This window comes from Coenobita brevimanus, chromosome 34, assembly GCF_032717465.1.
Source record: "Coenobita brevimanus isolate Jiangsu-jjx chromosome 34, ASM3271746v2, whole genome shotgun sequence".
Lineage (NCBI taxonomy): Eukaryota > Metazoa > Arthropoda > Malacostraca > Decapoda > Coenobitidae > Coenobita > Coenobita brevimanus.
The window spans coordinates 7,827,163-7,849,874 of NC_136987.1; the positions used below are offsets into that span (position 1 = coordinate 7,827,163).

At 42.2% G+C, this 22,712-nt stretch overlaps 1 protein-coding gene across 1 annotated transcript; it reads left to right on the forward strand.

Moving 5' to 3' along the window:
* The first annotated feature begins 8,217 nt into the window (after positions 1–8,217).
* On the forward strand, positions 8,218–9,225 carry LOC145396092 (elongator complex protein 6-like). Its single transcript, XM_080269558.1, has 2 exons — positions 8,218–8,499; positions 8,695–9,225. Exons 1-2 carry the CDS (start codon positions 8,218–8,220, stop codon positions 9,223–9,225), a joined length of 813 nt encoding a protein of 270 aa, XP_080125684.1.
* The last annotated feature ends 13,487 nt before the right edge of the window (positions 9,226–22,712 follow it).

Consider the following 22,712-nt stretch of genomic DNA (forward strand, 5'->3'; position numbering starts at 1 on the left):
CCAAATTTGTCTGCCCACCCCTCTGCAGTACCACATTTATCTGTCCCACCCCGCCCCATCATTATCGCTTCGTATGCCCCAACACTACCTTCACTACCTTTTATCTGCCCCGCCTTGACTCTGACAAGAATATTAATATGTTTTATACAAAACATAACCAAGTAAGGAGGAGATGCATTCTCGGAAACACTCACTGTATTACAAAAATGAGTATCATCATATCAACCCTTCCACTTTGATAACGTCATTTCCATTGGATTCTCGTTATCTGCACAAATATTTCATTCTGCCAGGAACGACTTTTGCACTGGGAGGGACAGATATATTCATCATTAACTCCTTCACTGCCACGAAAAGTTGGAAAAAAAAGCAGTCATAAATTATGTCCTCAGGCTGAAGTGGCTTGTATCATCAAAGGCTGGGCATCATCCCTTATTAACATTATAAAACATTGATATGGCATGCTGACGATGTAACAAGGTGTGAACGTTTTATTTTTTTTTGTCATTATAAAACGTTTGGCCTCGAATGTTAATTATAAAACTAAACCATCATTCAATCCTTTAATGTCCTAACGGTAGCGTAGGGGCCCGTGGCTAGATTATTTTGTCTGGACAAATAAGGCGAGTAACCAGTCGTTGTTCCTGAGCGGTATTATGTGAGCAATAAACCCAAACCACGCCTAGGATTTAATCCCTGATACACTGGCACAAAGGCAAGTACAGATATTGTCTCCAAGTTGTTAGATGATCAGTCCCAGAAATTTTCCATGGAGATCATAACAATAAATAAATAAATGCCTGGGGTGGGAGAAGAAGGGAAGTCGGTGGTGCACTGGTTAGCGCGGCCATCCCGCAACTAGAGGGACCTGAGATCAATTCCCATAGACTCCAAGACAACGCTACTTTATCCCCGGTCACTCAGAAGTACGATTAGGGACCTTTAAGTAACACTGACTGTTGCCAATCTCTCTCTCTCTCTCTCTCCTCCCCAGCCCAGCCCAGGAATCGCTTACCATTCTGACAATTGAACAATTGCGAGTTTTGGGCTACAAAGAATTTGAAAGTATAGGCATTGATAGTTTTCTTAGTATTAGCATATTGCGTTTAAAATAGAAAATCTTCTTGTGATACTAACCTTGACAGTATTAAGTACTTGCTGGACAATGAGTAGCTTCCATTTTGCTGTAAATAAAGCCGTGGTCACACAGAGATATTTTCGAACAACAGCAATCAGAAGGGGAATAGCAAGGCCGATGAAATTGTTTCAGAGATGGTGGAACGAGCCGTTAAATCACACACACACAAAAAAAAATGAGTGATGACATGCCAGTGAGACCAATGATCGTCTTCTTTCCAATTGTTACTGATACACACATGAGTATAGCAATAAAAACACTGAAGATAAATACATTCCAACGAGGATACTGCTATTCTTGCTGTGTTGAAGCTTACAATACAGAAGCAGACTGTTGCTTCATTGATTATAATCTGAGAGCTTAATTTGGAGGACCCAATGACCATGGGGCGGTGGATATGACCATGCAAACCACAGTATCTTTATGTACTGTTCTGTTTTTCATATTATTAACAAGTAGGATACCAATGTGAAGACGTCTGTGGACCTTTAGTGGGCGGCGGGCTTGGGTTGAATAAAAGCTGCTGGTCAAACCAACATCAACTTCATACTTTTTCTGAGCGTTTAAAAGCATTTCAATATTTTATCCTTGATATCATTCATATTTGGTGTGATGATTATGGGCACAAAAGTGAACATTACAATTTATATAACTGAATATAATATTAACATGCATTTGACCCCGATCAGTGATGGAAATTTTTTGCTTTCAGATGGACACCACAGTCTGAGAACCTTTCTCCGCTTAGGTAACCTGGGGTCAGTCAGACCCCAGGTTACTTTTCTTAGCGTTGTTCATATACTGCTATAAGGTCTTGGGATCAGGTTTTCCCTCTGCCTTCCTGACTAATTGAGTAGTTCAGGGAGATGATGGGGTCATTTCAGGATCTGGCTCTATTCTCGTGCTAAAGGGCTTTTGGGGGTCACATAGACTTCAGGTTACCAAGTGTGTTCTTTTTTTTTTTTTTTTTTTTGTCATATTAATCTATATTGCCTACAGTTATTTATAATGACATGTGCTTCACTTTTTTTTACATGTACATTGGCACCTTGCCAACTTCACCAAAACAATAACATTGCTGTGTGGTGGTCGCGTTGGAGAATTTGTTGGATTTTCTTGTGTTACGGAACAGAGAAAGATAACGTACACTTTAAGTGAGAATACTACGAGTCACTACTGTCCCGTAAAGTTCCAGGTTCAAAACAAAAGAGTTAGGTAAAATTACAAGTTAAAGTTTAATGCTTAAATTAACAACAAAACATTCAGGACTCATAAGGACAATGCAATGGCAAAAACAGGTTAAATATAGGGTTAACTGCAATAGCCTCTATTAACACGAAATTAGCAAGAGCAAATTTATCTAAGTCAGCCCTGATAAAATGAGATACCAGATAATACTCAGTGAATGCCAGATAAATTATTACAGATACAAACTATTATCAAAAATGACTGACATAAAGATCCATACATGAATTACAAAAACTTCACCAGGCCTACAAACCAAACTTATGCTATACAGTACAAGAAAAAATACAACAGTTATACTCAAATTACACACAGCTGCTAGATGTTTGGAGATTCCTTGAGCACTCACAATAATAATATCTGTACAGGGGAGGACAGAGATGTGAACAAAGTGAGGAGCAGATCTAAGTGGCCATGATGCAGAGATTGAGCTCATTATATAGGGGCTAGCGGAGCTTGATACAACTTGTAATAAGGACGCGCAAATGAAGCGATGGGGACAAACGGTCGACAATCCCGCACTGAATAACAGAAAGGACGACTTACTCTACTATAACGGTAGAAGGGGGGACTGAGGCAGAACACGCTCGTGATCAAACATGCAGCATACTGTGCGTTAAAATTACACAAAGGATGATGAAATCATAGGCTATGTAACACCTCCCCACAAAGAAAAAGAAATTTACAAAGGAAATTTCTTATTACTCTAAAACAATCTGTCTAAAGTCTAGATAAGCAATCTGCAATAACATTTTCTTTCCCCTTGACATGTTGTATGTCTAATGAATACTCCTGAAGAAGTAGACTCCATCTTGTCAATCTCTGATTTTTATCTTTAAACTTACTAAGGAATTTCAGTGGGTTATGATCGGTATAAATGACTATGGGGTCAAAACCAGAACACAAATAAAATGAAAAATGCTGTAAACCCAAAATCAAGGCCAAAAGCTCTTTCTCAATAGTTGAGTAGTTCTTTTGAGGTGGAGTGAACTTCTTACTGTAATAAGATACAGGATGTTCAATACCCTGATCATCCTCTTGCAGCAAAACAGCCCCAGCTCCTGTATCACTTGCATCAACAGCCATCTTAAAAGGCTTAGCAAAATTTGGAGTAGCGAGCACTGGCTGACTTAATAGAATAGCTTTAAGTTTGTTGAAAGAGGATTCACAGTTATCGGTCCAGACAAATTCAACTCCCTTTAACAAATCAAACTTACTTATGTACCTAGCCTTTCCGATCTTGTCTATGCAATCTTCCACACGAGGGAGAGGGTAAGTGTCTGTTTTGGTTATCTGATTAACACGTCTGTAGTCGATGCAAAGCCGCTGTGACCCACCTGGCTTAGGGACTAGAGTGACAGGAGAACTCCACTCGCTCTGACAGGGCTCAATCATCTTGTGGTCCAACAGGTAGCCAAGCTCCTTCTGGATGAGAGGAACTTTCACTGGGTTCACACGGTAAGGAGGCAGTTTAATTGGCTTTGCGTCTCCAACATCGACATCATGCATCAACACAGTGGTTCTTCCTGGAGTAGCACGGAACACTTGCGGGTACTCCTGCAGTAATGCCGAAAACTCCTGCCTTTCCTTTGGAGGTAGATGAGAAAGCTTAGTCTGGAGATCATTCATGATATCAGGATTCTTCCCCAAACTATCACTCAGGCTCATACTGCATGGGAGAGCTTCACTTGCAGACTCGGGTGGAACAGCTACAGTGCAGACTGGATTATTTTCGTCCCGCCTGTGATATAACTTTAGCATGTTGATGTGACATAGTTGCTTGCTCTTTCTACGATCTGGTGTGGCGATGACATAGCTGACATCACTGAGTTTCTTCTCCACGAAATAAGGACCACTAAACTTGGCTTGAAGAGGTTGCCCATGAACTGGTAGCAGAATCAAAACCTGATCTCCTGGCTGAAAGTGGCGTAACCTGGACTTCTTATCATACCAAGTCTTCATCATCTCCTGAGCAGCTCCTAAATTCTCTCTCGCCAGCTGTAAAGCAGTGGACAGCCGTTCTTTGAAATTCATCACATACTCCAGCAGGTTGACGTCATCTTCCTCCGACAGCCAGCATTCCTTGCGTAGCTTAAGGGGTCCTCTTACTTCATGGCCAAACAGTAGTTCAAAAGGTGAGAAGCCCAGTGATTCATTTGGAGATTCTCTTGCAGCAAACACAACGAATGGAAGACCTTTATCCCAGTCTTTCTGATGTTCCAAACAGTATTTCTTGAGCATCGATTTGAGTGTTTGATGATATCTCTCCAACGCTCCTTGGGTCTGGGGATGGTAAGCTGAAGACGTGATCTGGGTGATGCCCAACTCTTTCAGAGACTGTTTGAAAACGTTCGACATGAAATTACTTCCTCGGTCTGACTGTACCTCCTTGGGCAGACCAAACTTTGTGAAGAACCCTAGCATTTCCTTAACCACGTTCTTTGCTGAGATGTTTCTAAGTGGAATGGCTTCAGGATAACGAGTAGCCATATCAATCAGGGTCAACACATAAAAATATCCTGAAGAAGTCTTAGGAAGAGGGCCCACAATATCCACCAATACACGGGTGAAAGGCGCCTCAAAAGGAGGAATGGGAACTAGAGGTGCAACCTTTTCAGTCTGATTACACTTCCCCACAACTTGACAGGTGTGACAAGACTTACAATACCAGGAAACATCCCTGAAGATACCTGGCCAGTAGAAGTGTTTCAAAATGCGTGCCACAGTCTTCCTCACTCCAAGGTGTCCTGCCAAACTGGAATCATGAGCCACTCTAATGATATCCTGCCTACAAACACGAGGGATGACAACTTGATGTACAACCTCCCATTCACAGTCGGCTGATGCTGTTGGGGGTCTCCACTTCCTCATAAGTACTCCTGACTTTACATAATAACAAGTAGAAGCACCAGCTGACTCTTCCTCACTGCAAGCAGAGTTAGCTAGACCTTTCAACTCAGGGTCAGCAGCCTGCAACTCAACCAACTCTTGACGAGACAAATTATCAACACTACGGGGTACTGCCTCATCTGGTGAGTGGTCCAAATTAGCAAGAAAAGTGTCAGCTAGGATAACATCATCATCATCATTATGCTCTAAATCACCAGTAACTTTAGACTTAGCCCTAGTGACAGCACATGCAGGGAACACATCAGGGACATCACAATCCTGGGTCGCAGCCACTGGCTTACTAGACAACTGAGGAGCTGGACACACTTGACTTCCACCAATATCATTTCCAAGTAAGAAAGTTACACCTGACATTGGGAGTGTCTCAACCAACCCAACCATAACGGAACCATTAACAAAACCAGACTCTAAATTCACTCTGCACAGAGGGACAGAGAAGTAATTATTCCCTACACCTTGTAAGATTACAGTTTCATCAGAGGAATTAACATTAGAGCCTAGAACACTGGTCAGCATAAGGGATTGGCAAGCACCTGTATCACGATATATTTTAACTGATTTCCTGTCATTACTGTCCAAAGGACTGACAAAACCATCAGACAGGAAATTAGCACATGAACTCTTGAGAGTGTCACCCACGTTACTGCTCAAAAGAGGAGCTCCATCATGAGAATTTAAGTTACCCCTCAAAGCAGGTTCAGTTAACTCAGTTAAAGAATTCTGGGAACTCTCAAGAGTGAACACTAGACCAATTGACTGAATATTTAAAGACTCCTTTTTGTTCACATCACGCTGTCTCCTGAAACATCTCTCCGTAGTATGACCAAGCTTACTACAATAAGTACATTTACTTTTCTGAAATCTAGAGGTGAAGCTGGTATTTACTTCCTGAGAAACATCATCCTTATTCTCTTTCCTGTTACCTGTACTCTGAGTAGAGGCAACGTACTTACTCTCAGCTTTCCCTTTTTCTCTAGAATATCTCTTGTGAGTGAGAACATACTCATCAGCTAAAACTGCAGCATCAGACAAATTATCTATTCTTTTCTCATCAAGATATAGGCTTACATCTTTACTAATACACCTTTTGAAGTCCTCCAGCAAAATCATCTGCTTAAATTTACCAAAATCAGAATCCACATTCTTAGAATTTAACCACTGCTCTAACAAATCTTCTTTGATTTTTGCATACTCAACATGGGATTGCTTATCTTGCTTGTAAGTTGTCCTAAATTTTACTCTATAGGCTTCAGGAACAAGCTCATAGGCCTTAAGAATCAAGCTCTTAACTACATCATAATTATCAGACTGATCCTGAGGCAAAGATGCATAAGTTACTTGAGCTTTACCGGTGAGAACAGTTTGAAGGAGTACTGGCCAATACTTTTTTGGCCAATTAAAACCTGTAGCTACCCTCTCAAACAACTGAAAATACTTTGTTAAATCAGATTCATTAAAAGGAGGGACAAGTTTAACATTTTCAGCCACATCAAAATCATCAGAGCTAGATGATCCAGTTCCACCTTGTTTCATGCGATACTCATGGTCTGCCTGAATCCTGGCAAGTTCAACTTGTGCCTGAGCCTGTATCCGTGCCTCCTGAATCCGAACCTGAGATTCCGCCTCCTTAGCCTGAGACTCAGCCTCCTTAGCACATGCTTGAAATTCAGCCTCCTGAATACGAGCCTGAGACTCCGCCTGCTTAGCATTTGCCTGAAATTCAGCTTCTTTAGCACGAGCCTCCTGCAGAGCTAGCTGTAACTTAGCTAATTCAATCTGCGTTTGCTCATTTGGAGGAGTTACATTAAACAAGCTTTTATTAATCATGCCAACAATTTGATCCTTAGAATGATGAGAGTGAACTGCAATTCCCAATTGTTGAGCAACAAGCTTAAGTTCATTCTTTGTTCTGTTTTCTATATCACACACTGTTTGCACATTTGACAAAAAATCCTTGGCTTCATCAAGTGTAGTAATAGTAGCCATCATGAATATATCACAGTCACAAAATATCAAACAATATCCTTATGATAATATCCTGAATATCCTGATATGAGGTCGCCAAATTTATGTTACGGAACAGAGAAAGATAACGTACACTTTAAGTGAGAATACTACGAGTCACTACTGTCCCGTAAAGTTCCAGGTTCAAAACAAAAGAGTTAGGTAAAATTACAAGTTAAAGTTTAATGCTTAAATTAACAACAAAACATTCAGGACTCATAAGGACAATGCAATGGCAAAAACAGGTTAAATATATGGTTAACTGCAATAGCCTCTATTAACACGAAATTAGCAAGAGCAAATTTATCTAAGTCAGCCCTGATAAAATGAGATACCAGATAATACTCAGTGAATGCCAGATAAATTATTACAGATACAAACTATTATCAAAAATGACTGACATAAAGATCCATACATGAATTACAAAAACTTCACCAGGCCTACAAACCAAACTTATGCTATACAGTACAAGAAAAAATACAACAGTTATACTCAAATTACACACAGCTGCTAGATGTTTGGAGATTTCTTGAGCACTCACAATAATAATATCTGTACAGGGGAGGACAGAGATGTGAACAAAGTGAGGAGCAGATCTAAGTGGCCATGATGCAGAGATTGAGCTCATTATATAGGGGCTAGCGGAGCTTGATACAACTTGTAATAAGGACGCGCAAATGAAGCGATGGGGACAAACGGTTGACAATCCCGCACTGAATAACAGAAAGGACGACTTACTCTACTATAACGGTAGAAGGGGGGGACTGAGGCAGAACACGCTCGTGATCAAACATGCAGCATACTGTGCGTTAAAATTACACAAAGGATGATGAAATCATAGGCTATGTAACACTTGTCACTGCTTATCAGTAACACAACACCCTTCTTCCATCATTTACTCCAGTACTTGTGGTTAAAAGATGTTCCAGTCCTTAAACAGTGCCTTGAAGGGCCAGATAGGCAGTGACAGTGATAACAGTGGCCTCATCCTTGTCTCACACACGCCCACTGCATCACCCAGAGGTGTCATAGTCAGTTTTGTGGGCTCCAGCTTGGCCAGTGGGCAGCCAGTGTGCCTTGTTACCCTGCACAACACATGGGGACATTACTGCAATATTGGTAATAAACTGGGACTAAATTTAAGGCAGCAGCAGGAGCAAGGCAATGTTAAAGTTGTGGATGGGCTTAAGCTGCTCTCTGGGGTATTGGCTGCTGACAGTGACCATTCTGTCTATCAGTCTACAACTGGACATAATAAGCCTGAAGAGGATGGCCACAAAGATATTGCTTCCAAGTCACCCTGTCCTCCACCAGCATGCTGCCCTCCTTCTAGCCTACACCATCCTCATTCATATACCTCTCCACCCCATCCCTCCACTTCTCCCCCTCCATCTCAGTCACATCCCCTTGGTTTTATTATGAACTTGATGCAAAGTCCTTTGAAAAATTTGTACAACTTCATCAAGCAAGCTGTCCAGTCTTGGAAGGAAAATGGCCAACAGTTCCAGTTGATTTTAGAGAATGTTTCATCTTTCCTAAGTATGGGTGTTCATAGGAGAGATATTGATGTGTTTGTTAATTATTGCAGGGGTCTGACAGGAAGGTGTATCCATAGTAAATGTAGTAGTCTAAGTGGAAGGTGCACCACTAGTAACTGTGGTAGTCTGATTGTAATAACGGCTGTTGAAGAACATGACGATGATGCTAACCATTTGACCACCACTATCGCCCACTCAGCATCACTGCACGTGGCCATGCAGCCGCTCAGCACGGGACAGTCTCGGGAGATCCATGGCCAGCTGACAATAAGTGCATTTGACAGAGGCTGTCCTTCTCATTGCCTTCCTAATGTCCAGCATTTTCACTATAAGTTAGAGGAGAAAAACATGAAATTATTTGCACCAGGAACATCTCCCAATATACTATAGTGCCAGCATGTATGTCTTTAGTGGTAGGTGGGGGCGACCATCATCCTCTCACTTGATGTAGTGCTGCCTACTTCTTCCTTAGCCTTTATCATTCTTTTTCTGTGTCTGCCCTCCTCTCCTCCTGTTTCTCCCATCTTTCCTGTCACTTCTTATTGCTTTTCTTTCCTTTAAAGGTGGTTTTACATTGAGTGAGAAGCCAAATGGTTTCATGTAAGCCAAGAAACCATTTACAGCGCTGGGTGGTAACCGTATAACCAAACCGTACGTGCTCCCTACATGTCAGCAAGTGGGTTGGTGGAGGGTTAGTGTCCCTCCCCGTAAAACAAATAACTCAAAGTCAAATGGCCACCCCTTGCGGGATTTTGGCGTCTGGCAGTAGATAGATAGATAGACATTGGTCATTGGTCTACAGCAGGCAATGACAGAAAACTAGTGGAATTTTCAGTTTTAGTATGGTAGCTGTTAATTTCAATTGGTATAGAAATATTCAAGTTTTTTTCTTTTTAATTTTCCTTACGATATTTCCTCCCTTATAATTTCATACATTTTGCAACATATTGAAGAAAATGTGCTTCAGAACTTGTGTACAACTGGTTGTTTCAATAAAGATGTTATATTTGGTGAAATTTTTAAATACTGGACTCGGACAGACCCCAGGTTACCTGAGGTAGGGTAAAATTATAAGGTTACCTGAGCAGGTTTTGCCCAAGAAAACTTTACGGCGTCTTTTACTTAGGGAAACAGGAATTCTGGAAGCGAGCATTGCTTGCAAATGTTCTGTGTGACCACGGCTTAAGGAAAGTACATCTTTTGATAGTGTTAACAAATTTTTTTTTTACTATTTTCCTTATATACAGTGAATCACAAGCTTAAAACATTTTCAGCGAGTAATTAATATTTTGTCAAAGCTGTTTTCATACGATACCGATACTGATCTGTTTTTAAACACCATTTGTGGTGATACAAAGAAAATAATCAATATTCTGATTTTCAAACTCTTAGTTCAAAACTCGCAAGTTACTAGTTACGAACTTTGATGTAATATTGATTATTTTGGATCGTTTTATAGGAGAAGGTGTAACTTAACAAGGATTGTTTGTCTGCCTAATTACCCAGCGTATAGGTGAAAGGCATTAATTTGAGGCTTCGTCTTTTCTTTTGCCTCACCGGTTCGAGAATCACACTCGCGTTCTTCCAAGTGCGATCTGGAAATGCTAACCAATACACCAAGCCCTCCCCCCCCCCCCAGTGTGAAAATGCCAAAGGAATTGGAGATACTGTAACACCCCCTTTCAGTGATTTATTTTGCTTCTTAAACTTGAATGTACTCTTGTATGTTACTGATGCAAACTATGCCGATATTAAGACGACACAATTAGCATAGAAGAAAATTTTAAGACGTTAAGTGTAAAATAAATAGCTAAGAAAGAGGTGCTACGAAGCATCCTGTGGCATTCTGAGCCGTTTTCTAAGTAGAATGGGAGGCTTCGTAGCACCTCTCCCTAAGCGACTTATGTTGCATAGTTCGCCTTTATATTCCCTTGTATGCTGTGTATATAGTGTTAACATCGGCATAGTTTCCATCAATAACATACAAGAGAATATTGAGGTGCGATGTGTGACAATAAGTCGATAAGGAAGAGGTGTTACGATATATCCAGCAGTCTTTCTACGTACACCTTCACTTGCCACCATTTCGTCCCTATCACCCACAGCCCATATTAAATACATGCTAGGGCTGTCTCATAAACGCCTGTTGTGTTAGTCTTAGCAGATTCGTACGAGCATAAAGCAATAAATACAAGTAGAAACAACATTTATGAGATAAAGAAACATAAGGTCACTTGTCCCCATGCGCATATACGAGTATGTCCCTCTAGCTCCGAGACAGCACCAACGATGAGGCTGCAAGAAAGTCGCTCTTTTGTACCTCGAGGCCAGAACTGGTTATGGAACACATGCTAAGATTGTTTTTTCATATGAGTCTTAGTGTGTCGTTTGTCTTTATAATGCCGTAAATAATGTTCGATAATGATGATGTATTTTTTTTTTTTTTTTTTTTTTTTTTTAATGCGAGGAAGAAGGAACCAAAGGCCATGGCCCGCAGTAACAGTTCCCTCCAAGAGAAAAACAAAATACAATAGAGAGCCAAATTCAAGATCCGATCATTTTGAGATGCCTGGACACACTGCGTTTGAAAGACTGGAGATCATAGGCAGCAGGAAATACAGACAGAGGGAGACAGTTCCAGAGTTGACCTGTTGCATAAATGAAAGACTGGGAGTAACGGTTAACTCTTGCATTAGAGAGTTGGACAGAAAAGGGATGAGAGTTTGCTGCCAGACGGGTGCTACGCGCCCGTCGTAGACGTGGAGGAATGCAAGCAGACAGTTCAGAGGAGCAGTGACCATTAAAGTAGCGATAGAAAAGAGATAAAGATGCAACAGTGCGGCGAAGAGACAGAGGTTGAAGGGAGTCAGTAAGAGGAGGAGAGTTAATGAGACGAAAAGCCTTTGACTCCACCCTATTGAGAAGAGCTGTATGTGGGGAGCCTCCCCACACATGAGAGTTGTACTCCACACAGGGGCGGATAAAACCTCTGTATAGAGTCAACAATTGTGCAGGGGTAAAGAAAGAGCGGAGTCGGCTTAGCACACCCAATCTCTTAGAAGCAGATTTTACAAGAGATGTAATATGATCTTTCCAAGATAAGTCCCGAGTAAATGAAACCCCAAGCATGTTCAAGGATGATGCAGGATTAAGCTGAATATTATTAAACATTAATGGGTATACCTGTGGAAGATTTTGTCGGGTTGATAGATGCATTAAAGACAACCATATTATTTTTACCCCAGTCAGCGATACGAGCCAAGTCAGACATTAGGTGTGCCATAGCCTCATCCCTTGTTTCTTGAAGCAACTGTTGAGATGGGCGTCTCTGTAACCGAATGGAAAGGTGAAGGGTGGAGTCATCAGCGTATGAGTGGATAGGATTAGATGTACAGCTTAGAAGATCATTGATGAATAAAAGGAAGAGAGTTGGTGATAGGACAGAGCCCTGAGGAACACCACTGTTGATAGATCTAGGAGAAGAACGATGGCCGTCTACAACAGCGGCTATAGAACGACCAGAAAGGAAGCTAGCGATGAAGGCACAGATAGAAGGATAGAAACCGTAGGAGGCAGTTTGGAAATTAAAGATTTATGCCAGACTCGATCGAAAGCCTTTGAGATGTCAAGTGCAATGGCAAAGCTTTCGCCAAAGTCCCGAAAGGAGGATGACCAGGAGTCTGAAAGGTAGGTGAGAAGATCGCCAGTGGAGCGTCCCTGACGGAACCCATACTGACGATCGGAAAGAAGGTTGTGATAGGAAAGATGCCTTAAAATTTTTCTATTAAGAATTGACTCGAAAACTTTTGAAATACAGGACGTTAAAGCAATTGGACGATAGTTGGAGGGTTGGGAGTGGTCACCCTTCTTTGGGACTGGCTGAATGAGAGCAAACTTCCAGCAAGAAGGAAAGGTACAAGTTGACAGACAAAGGCGAAAGAGTTTGCCTAGGCAGGGTGTAAGCACAGAAGCACAGTTTTTGAGAACAACAGGAGGGACCCCATCAGGCCCATATGCCTTGTTAGTACTGAGGCCAGTGATGGCAGAAAATACATTAACTGAAGAAATTTTAATGTCAGCCATGAGGAAGTCAGAGGGGAGAAGTGATGGAGGAACAGCACCGGAATCGTCTAAGGTGGAATTGGAGGAGAAAGTCTATGCGAAGAGATCTGCTTTATCAGTAGAAGAAATAGCTACAGAACCATCAGAGTAGAAAAGAGGAGGGAAGGATGATGAGGTAAAGTTGTTAGAAAGATTTTTGGCAAGGTGCCAGAAGGAGTGGGAAGAATTCAAGTTGGAGAGTTGAGAGCATTTAGTATGGATGAAATTATTTTTAGTAGAGCGAAGAACAGACTTAGCACGATTCCGGGCAGAAACGTAAAGATGATGTGATTCAGGTGTGGGTTGGCTCCGGTACCTTTTGTAGGCCCTCTCCTTGTTGCGGACAGCATTAGAACAAGCGTGATTAAACCAAGGCTTTCTTGCGTTAGTCAAAGGATATGAGAAAGGAATGTATGCTTCCATGCCCGAGAGAATAACCTCCGTAATGCGCGAGGCACACTCAGATGGCTCCCGGCCATGGAAGCAATAATCATTCCAGGGAAAATCAAAGAAGTACTGCCTGAGGGCCTCCCAGTTCAGCTCCAAAGTGCCACAGACGACGTTTCCCTGGAGGGTCCACAGGCCATACCGAGTGATAGGACAGGTTAAGGTAATAAGGTTGTGATCGGAGGAGCCCAACGGAGAGAAAAGATTAACAGAGTAAGCAGAAGGATTAGTTGTGAGGAAGAGGTCAAGTATGTTGGAGCTCTCTCCAAGGCAGTCAGGGATACGGGTAGGGTGCTGTACAAGCTGCTCTAGGTCATTAAGGATAGAAAAGATGTAGGCTTGTTCACCAGGTGGATCCGTGAAAGGAGAGGAGAGCCAAAGGTGGTGGTGAACATTGAAATCTCCAAGAATGGAGATTTCAGAGAAAGGAGAAATGGACAGAATGTGTTCCATCGTAGAAGTAAGATAGTCAAAGAATTTTTGATAGTCAGTAGAATTAGGGATAAGTAAACAGCACAGATATATTTAGTCAGAGAATGACAGGAAAGCCGAAGCCAGAGTGTGGAGAATTCAGAAGAATCAAGTTCAGGAACACGAGAGCAAGATAAGTCGTTGCGTATGTATACACAACAGCCACCTTTGGCTTTGAAATGAGTATAGAGAAAGTAGGAGGATACAGAAAAGGGTTTGCTGTCGGTTGCCTCAGACAGCTGAGTCTCCGTCAGAAAAAAAAGGTGAGGTTTAGAGGAGGAGAGGTGGTGCTCAACAGAGCGAAAGTTAGATGAAAGGCCGCGAATGTTGCAGAAATGAAGAAGAAGAGAGTCAGACAGTGGTTCCAGGCACCTCGAGTCGTCACCGGGAGAGGGGCAGATGGCGGGGGCATTTATGGTCCCCCCCCCTGGGGACTCCGAGGCTTGATTAATAGACGCCATTTGTATTGATTTTTGAAAAGGAAGTGTAGCGTGTACTGTGCATGTAGTTTGGTGAAGATAGTTAGAGAAATTTGTACTGGAGAGCATGCTGGCCTACTCTCTGTGTAACTGAGACACTGAAAAAGTTCAGCAAAGGGGGATGGTCAGGAACTAGTCCTGACGGCTGATGAAACGGGAGCTCCAGCACTCCCTGTCATCAGCAGATAACGAAATAACAATGTAACCATCATCATCATCATCTAATCTAATTTAATCTATTACTACTACTACTACAACTAATAATAATATAATAATAATAAATACAATACATACATACATACATACATCTAAATAAAATGATAACTAGAACATCATAAAATTGTCCAAGGATATTTTTTATTTAAAAAATGCCACAGCCAAGGCCTACCAGAAGCCGAGCTATAAAGGGACCTTGAAGTCAAGGTCGCTTATATAGTCCACCAACTTTGGTGGCTCTAGCTTTAATCCTCCATGGGATATTGTGACATCTGGAATATCCAGAAAAGTCCCAGCTTTTTATCCCAGACTATCTCTGAGAATAATCAACCGATTTAAACCAAGCCCCTTTTCCGCACTGCGTTCGGAGGAAGGAAAAACAAATTAATAATAATAATCATCATCATCATCGTAATAATCATCATCATCATCATCATCATCATCATCATCATCATGAAAATAATAATAATGACAAAGTAAGAAAACTTGCCACAGGAGTTTGGGAAGTTTTAATAATAAAAACCCATCATAATATACAACCGGGTCAGTCCATTATAGAGCCAAGACATAAGGAGAGAGAGAAAGATTCAGACGGTAGGATTTATTTGCCAGCTTTGTTGCTCGTCACTTAGTCAAAAGACAATAATCGAAAAACTTATTTCATTGTCTAACTGGCCTGGCATCCAAGCTGGGTTCTTCCAGTTCCAAGTTTGAAGTGCAAAGCAATGCACTGGCTCTAACTACGTAAGAATACCCAAGGTGTGTGTGTGTGTGTGTGTGTGTGTGAGAGAGAGAGAGAGAGAGAGAGAGAGAGAGACTCTTACGGCCCTATTCTTTAAAAATAATTCATATCACAATTAATTCCTTCCCTTCAAAAGAATTTTATTTTCCTTCTGTGTATTTAAAGATATCCTTGAAAGGGAACGAACAATATTCAGGTCGGTAGCCCTGTTGAGATAAAAAGCTAAAAAGCCCCAAAATGCTGATATTTGGCAAAGTGGAGCGTTGGATCTGTTAACTCAGGCTTCTAAGCACGCATCTCGTGCTGGATAATTAAGAACACAACAAATTACACATGTCGGATGGCTCCCATTACTGTTGTTTTGAATTTAGCCATAAATGCCAGTCTAGCCAAGACCACAGCGGTCTTCACTCCTCATGACATATCTCAATGTTATAAATAATGTTGCAGACACAGCATTAGCTTCAGTCTTGTTATTAATAAGTATAGTAATCACTTTTATTCGTCCGTTTCATATACTGCATGACGGCGGTCACTTTTTTTTTTCTTTCTTTTTTTTCTTCAGCTGGAAGACACAAGCAGAGCTACTTGTGTAACCTTGATGGCAAATTTTCCATTCCCAGGCAAATTGCAAAAAGTTTCATGAAGAAATCCTTGTGATACCCTTGCAGTAGTGTCGAAGATTTAGCAGTGTCTTAGCATGTCAGATCAGAAGAATTTCGAAGGTAGTGTGAGAATGAACCATGTACGTGGTCTGCCTTGTTTAAGTCTGGCTAAACATCTCAACTGACATTGGTAACACTTTAAAAGAAATACAAATATTTCTTAAATATTTCTGTATCGGTCAGATTTATGTTGATAAAATTATACAGCAACTTCCATCAATTTGAACTTCGACAGAACGCACAAAATTGAGAAGGAGTTTCTGAAGATGTGGGTTAAGTAGTCCCTTCAGGTTCCAATAATTTCTGCTGCTCGAACAAAAAAATCGTAGTCCACGAGGAGGGGGATTTTTTTTTTTTTTTTTTAATACTAGTCCACCTCTATATTATTTATGGGTGGTCTGAACTTAATATAAATAGAAAACGTTCTCTACCCTTTGAGAAGTTAAAGAATATATATATATATATATATATATATATATATAAACACACTATCAAAGAGAGAGAGAGAGAGAGAGAGAGAGAGAGAGAGAGAGAGAAAGAGGTGTAGAGGTGGAGCATTAGGCAAGGAAAGAAGAATTGAGGAGGGGTTGGAAGTTACGGCGAGGGAACGGTTCTTTTGCTCAACAAATGTCGCTTGTGAGAAACGGTTACTCTTTTCCAATGACTTTTAGAGGCTATGACGGGGGCAGGGGGGCGGGGGGAGATGGAGAGGGGCTTGGGGGAGGGGGGAGCGGGGGAGGCGGTCAAAGGGGAAAGGTAGAGCTGGGGAGCGGGTCGAAGGAACAAAAGAGAGCGACAGAGGAAATCAAATGTGCAAAGGAGAGTTGGGGAGGGGGTCGCAGGGGCATGAGGAGCTGGCGAGGGTGTCGAATGGGCAATTGGGGTGCTGGAGAGGGAGTGAAAAGGGCAAAGGGCAAGGGAGAGCTAGGGAGAGGGTCGATGGGGCAAAGGGGATCTGGGTAGGTGAACGAAGGTGCAAAAGGTAGCTGGGAAGGGGGTCGAAAGGGTAATGAGGAGCTGAGGAGGGGGTTCTAGGAACAAGAGGAGTTGGGAATGGGGTTGGAGAGGCGGGGCTTTGAAGATGGTGTTGGGAAAGAAGCGTTGGGGAGGGGGCAAGTCGGATATGGGAAGAGGATTGTTGAGAGAGGGGTAGCTGGAAAGAGGGCTGGGGGCAATGGGGAACTGTGTAGGGAGTCGGGGGGGCAAAGAGACGAGGAGGGAAGGCCGAGCTGGGTTGGTGGTCAGGCCAGGCACGTGGTGGGAGGAAGTGGGTCGTGGGAGTTTTTTTTTTTTTTTGTGTGTGTGTGTGGGCACTGGGGGTGGAGGGGGGTTTGCAGTCAATGGATGAGAGTATTCGTAGGACGGGGTCGGTTGGTGTCCAGGGATATTACTTCTTAAGATGGTTTTCCCTTTGGTTTTCGATATTACGTACCACTTTTTCCTGTGCGGTTTATTTTTATAATTGTCTTACCATTCTCACATGACTCACTTGTAACTAACATTATCACCAGGTATTAGCTCAAACCCAATACTAAAGCTGCCCCGACCGTGAAAGGATATTGGTATAAACAATAAAACTATCACGCTCCAGTAACAGAACTGACTGGAGCTGAAGCTGAATTGTGTACGTCGTTCACATTAACCTGGCTCAGGTTTTTGTTCTTATTTTGCTTGTTTCAGGTAGTTCAGTGACAGAAAAAAATGTCCTGAGGTACTTCATATTTTTCATTGCTTTTTTTTCATGACTAGTTTCATATTCCAGTGTTACTTTGCCGTTCCAACTCTTAAATCAGGATGGAGAGAGATGTCATTTTTTGGCCACGTTAGAGTAAAATGATTATAGTGTTTCTCCGACAGTGGAGGAGGGTGGAGGGAGGGAATTCAAGAAAATACTGATCAAATAATAAAAACCTAACACGAAGCAACAGTAAGGTATACATATAAACTGAAATGCTAAAGAAGAGACGCTGCGAATTCTCTCATACCAACAAGACTATGGCTGTTACTCCACCAGACGTAAAAACTAAAATTCTTGTTTACACTTCCCGGCCTAAATCCCCACCATCAGGCAACACGACTTCTCGGCTCTGTTTATAGGCTTACGCTGTCGAGAGGTACGTACAGTCGGGAGTAAGAATTCGGCTAATGTTTAACTTTGTGTTTCCTACTTTCCTCTGCTGACTAATGGGGGACTTTCAGAGTGGTGAGTCATTCCGGACTCGGTCCTACAGCAGTCTCTGGCTGGTTACCATGCTTGTAGTAGCCGTGGATTATTTGTACTCCAGTGTCGAAGTGTGAAATATTGTAATGGCATGTGCCATTGAAATTAATAAAATGTTTCATGGAGAAAACATAACCAATAAGAATGATCTTTTTCATAAATTTAGAATTTATGATCGTAGACTCGGTACCGAAGTGTCAGGCTGTCACAACTACACCTTACATAAATTCTATTTGGTTTATTAGACATTGTAGCCGATCTCTTATATACATTAAGGCCTGTCTGTTATTTATCATTAATTGCGACTGAAGTATTACAGTAATAATAAAATAATAATAGTAATTATAATAATGATGATGATGATGATGATGATGATAATAATAATAATAATAATAATAATAATAATAATACGAAGAAGAAGAAGAAGAAGAAGAAGAAGAAAAAGAAGAAGAAGAAGGAAACAATAATCATAACTGTAATGATAATTGTAATTTAGTAATACTAACAATGATAATAAGCCATCACAGTTTTCAGTCGTGCCAGTCCACTGTCGTCACAGGCTTTTAAGTGTTCCTACTTTTCCTAGTTTTTTCTACTCTTTTGACCCTGTTTCTACTACCCTACTTTAACCCTGAAATTCCTAGTATATTTTACTTTTTTCTACTTTTTTGTCCCACAACTCCGAAAAATTGTACAAAGCTATCTTTCAGGAGTAGTGAGTAGTCAACTGCATCCGTGAAACAGGCATTCCTTACACTCTACAGTATGATGAAACAGGCAATTCCCAGAACCGGAAGCAGTGTGACCTTCTCATCAGATACTGGTCTCCAGATATGGACCAGGTATGTGTCAGATTCCTAAAGGCTTTGATGTTTGGTCATGCTCCTGGTTAGGCAGATGCCTAAGCAATACTGGATGCCTTGCTGGAAGATGAATACCAACTACCTCTGGCCCACCCCATCAGCCTTGGATCGGATGGCCCAAATGTCAACAAAACTATTTGGAACTACATCAACGAACACATGAAAGAAAGTGGGCTGTCTGGTATGCTCCCAATCATACCCTGCAACTTGCATGTTGTGCACAACGCATTCCGCAAGGGTCTGAATGTATTTGGAGAAGATGCTGAGCAACTGTTACTGGATCTCTTATACTACCTGAAAGCCTCCCCATGTCGCAAGGAAGACTTCTTTGAGGCTCAGCGTGGTCTTGGCCGGGACGAAGAGATGTTCATCCGGCACGTGCTGTGCAGATGGCTTACGCTCATCCCAGCAGTGGACCGAGTCACAGGCAGACTAGAAGCAGTCCATCAGTAGTTCTTCAAAGATCTACCAAAGGTTGCAAAGGAAAGCAAGACAGAGAAAACCCTGGAAGGCAATGAGAGGTACAAAAGGATCTGCTGGAAACTGAAAGATCCTGTAGTAGGGGTTCAACTCTGCTTTCTTGATAGTCTGGAACCAGTGTTGGAAGTGAGATCCTGAAAGACCTGGCATCACTCTATCCACTGCTTTAGAAGGATGATTGTGGGGTTCAAGCCATTAAAAGAACCGCCAAGAAGATTTCACAGTTCATCAGGGAAGAAGAGTTCAGCCTACTGACAGATGAGCGGAAGCTCTGTCAAGCACAAGAGATCCCAAAGAGCAGTACCGAGAGGCTGGTTCAGAGGAGTATCTACGCATTGATCACTACTCTCGAAAAGGGTACTCGAACAAAAGAACTGTATGGGGTCAGCACAGTACAGTACATAGTTTTGCCCAAACTGGTGAAAGCATGTTAATGGCTTGTCCATGGCAATGCTGAAGTTGAGCATTCCTTGTCAGAAAACGAGTACTGTCACCAGCGAACGCACTCTGCTGTCCGACCAGTCAATAAACGCACTGAGAACAACCAAAGATGTAGTCAGAGTTGTTGGACATGGCCAAGTCCATGCTATGCCAATTACCTCAGCTGTGATGCAGGCCTGCAGATCTGCTTACAGTGCATACAATGCACAAATTGCAGATGAGAGACAGAAGAAGGCCAATGAACAGAGACTGAAAGACCAAAAAGGAAAGGAAGCCCAAGAACAGCAAGAAGCCATCAGTTCTCTGGAGATGAAGAAGCAAAAGCTGGAGAACAGAGAGAAATCTGTCAGGAAGGAGCAGGAGAAGTGCGAGGAGGAGCTGAAGGTGGCTGAGGGATTTATAGTGAGGCGAACAGAAGACTACAGAAAGTTATAATAGACATGAACATGTCAGAGGTCTCTATTGTTCAAAGCTTGGTGGAGGTGGCAACTAAGAAAATGGGGTCAGCTCGAAAGCATCTGGAGACAAATCAGAAAGTAAAACAGGACTTTGACAGAGTGTGCACGAAGATGATGGATAGCTACTCTGCTACTTTTGCCAAGATTACTAAGTGACAGTTGAATTCTAGCCATAATTATGTGGCCATTTTAGTAGACGCAGGAGCTCTCATGCCTGTTTATGCCGACTGTAACATATTGCAGAAGTTTAAAACAAGTTGTTTGTATTTGAAAATGTGTTTAGAACATTTATTTTAACTGCTCGTAGTAGTAGTAGTAGTTGTTCCCTAGGCAGTCTGGTTGAACAGCCCCGAGTCCCTAAGGAAGGCCACGGCCGAGACCGGGCTTTCCGACAGACCTCTCAAGGAGTGAATGTTGTGTTGTTGGCGTTGGTGACTGTGTACAATGCAGTCTTCCATAATGTGCTTAATAGTATGGGGTGCTGTGTTGCATCCTGGACAGGCATCAGTGACGGAGTCATCCAGCCACTTCTGATAACTCAAGAGGGGTGGATGATGCCCACAACTCAGCATGGCTAGGTGGACCCTGTCCTCACGAGGGAAATAGGATTCAGAAGGGTGGGTATCAGGAGGCCGTGCATTCAGCTGTGTGTTGTCTTTAAGTGACTGAATGGAGTGGCGAGTGAATCGAGTACGGATATGCTTCTGGAAGCTGGTCTGAGGCGGGTGAAGGGAGAGATATGACAGTATTTCTGTATGATATCGTGTGTTGGGTGTTGTTTTGATGTTCCTTGGTGTGTGTGAATGTGCTGCCATGTAATACAGTGGATGGTGTGGGTTTCTGGAGGCTGCAGCGAGAGTTTGGGTGCCTCTCATGTCTAGATGATCCTTGACTTTGAGGAATTTGGTTTCTTGGTGTAGGTAGTCTGTGGGTTTAGTAGCCGTGCAACCTGTGACTATTCTGGGGGCCTTGTTTTGTATGGTCTGTAGAGTGTTGTAGTGTATTTTATTGAGGTTAGAAGACCAAGCAGGGCTTGCATAATTCATCACTGAATATATATATTGTTTGGATACTGTGGTGGTGATATCTTTGTTGTGTCCAAATGTTGTATAGGCAAGTGATGGGCAAGTGACCTCAAGGCACTGAGTCTTGGTGTAAATTTATCTTTAATGTTTGTGATGTGTTGTTTAAATGACATTGTTGTATTGTATGTTACAGCAAGGATTTTGAGTGTGTGTGTGTGTGTATGTGGTAGGGGAGCGTTGTTTATGATGAGGTGTGGAATGTGACTGTGTTCTGCTGTCCAGTTTGTGAGGAGGGTCACTGAAGATTTGGCTGGGGCTATTTTGAGCCTGTTTGTGGTGAACCATGCGTGTAGTGTGTTGAGGTAAGGTTGGAGTATGTGTGCGGCTGTTTGCGTTTTGGTGTGTACATGTAAGTGTTATGTCGTCCGTATAGGAAGGTATGTGTATTTGTGGTGTGTGAGTATGTCGTGCATGTATAGGTGAAGTAGAGTAGGGGACAAAACAGTTCCTTGGGGGACTCCTTTTGTGAAGTTTCTGACGTTCTAAGACTGACCGGCAAATGTTACATGTGCACATCTGCCTGCTAAGTAGTTTCCCAGCCATTTTTTTGTTATTGTGCATGTTTGTGATGAATATTTTGTTTGTGAGGTTGTGGAGGAGGATGGCATCAAAAGCTTTGCTAATGTCTAGTGTGACTAGGAGTGTTTTGTGTGGTGGCATAGCTGAATTCATGCCGTCAAAAACTCTCTGTGTAAGGTCTGTAAGAAAAGTGTTTGTGGAGTGTAGTGGCCTAAAACCATGTTGTGATGGCCATAGGGAGGTGTGAGGTGTAACTAGTTGTAATTCCATTCGTTCAGTGACTTTGGAGGGGGAGCAGAAGAATGTGATGGGGCGGTGTGAGGAAGGTAACGTGGGGTCTTTGTTGGCTTTGGGGATAGTGATGATAGTGCCATGCTTCCAGATGTTGGGTATTATGTTGTGTGAGTAGCTGTAGTTTGATATGTTGGTGAGTGCTTGTATGCCTTGTGCTCCAAGGTGTTTAAGGTGTATGTTGCTTATGTTGTCTGGTCCACAGGCAGATGAGTGCTTAAGGTAGCTAATGATGTGCTTCGTCTGGTTGTAAGTGAAAAGTGCGAAGTCTGGGTCTGTGGGGAACTGTCTCTTGCGTCGGATGACACGTCGGTCGTCGCGATCGGGGTTTAGATGGCCGACATGTGAAAAGTGGTTGATGAGAGTGTTTCCTTGTTGTTTGTTTGAAGGTATGGTGT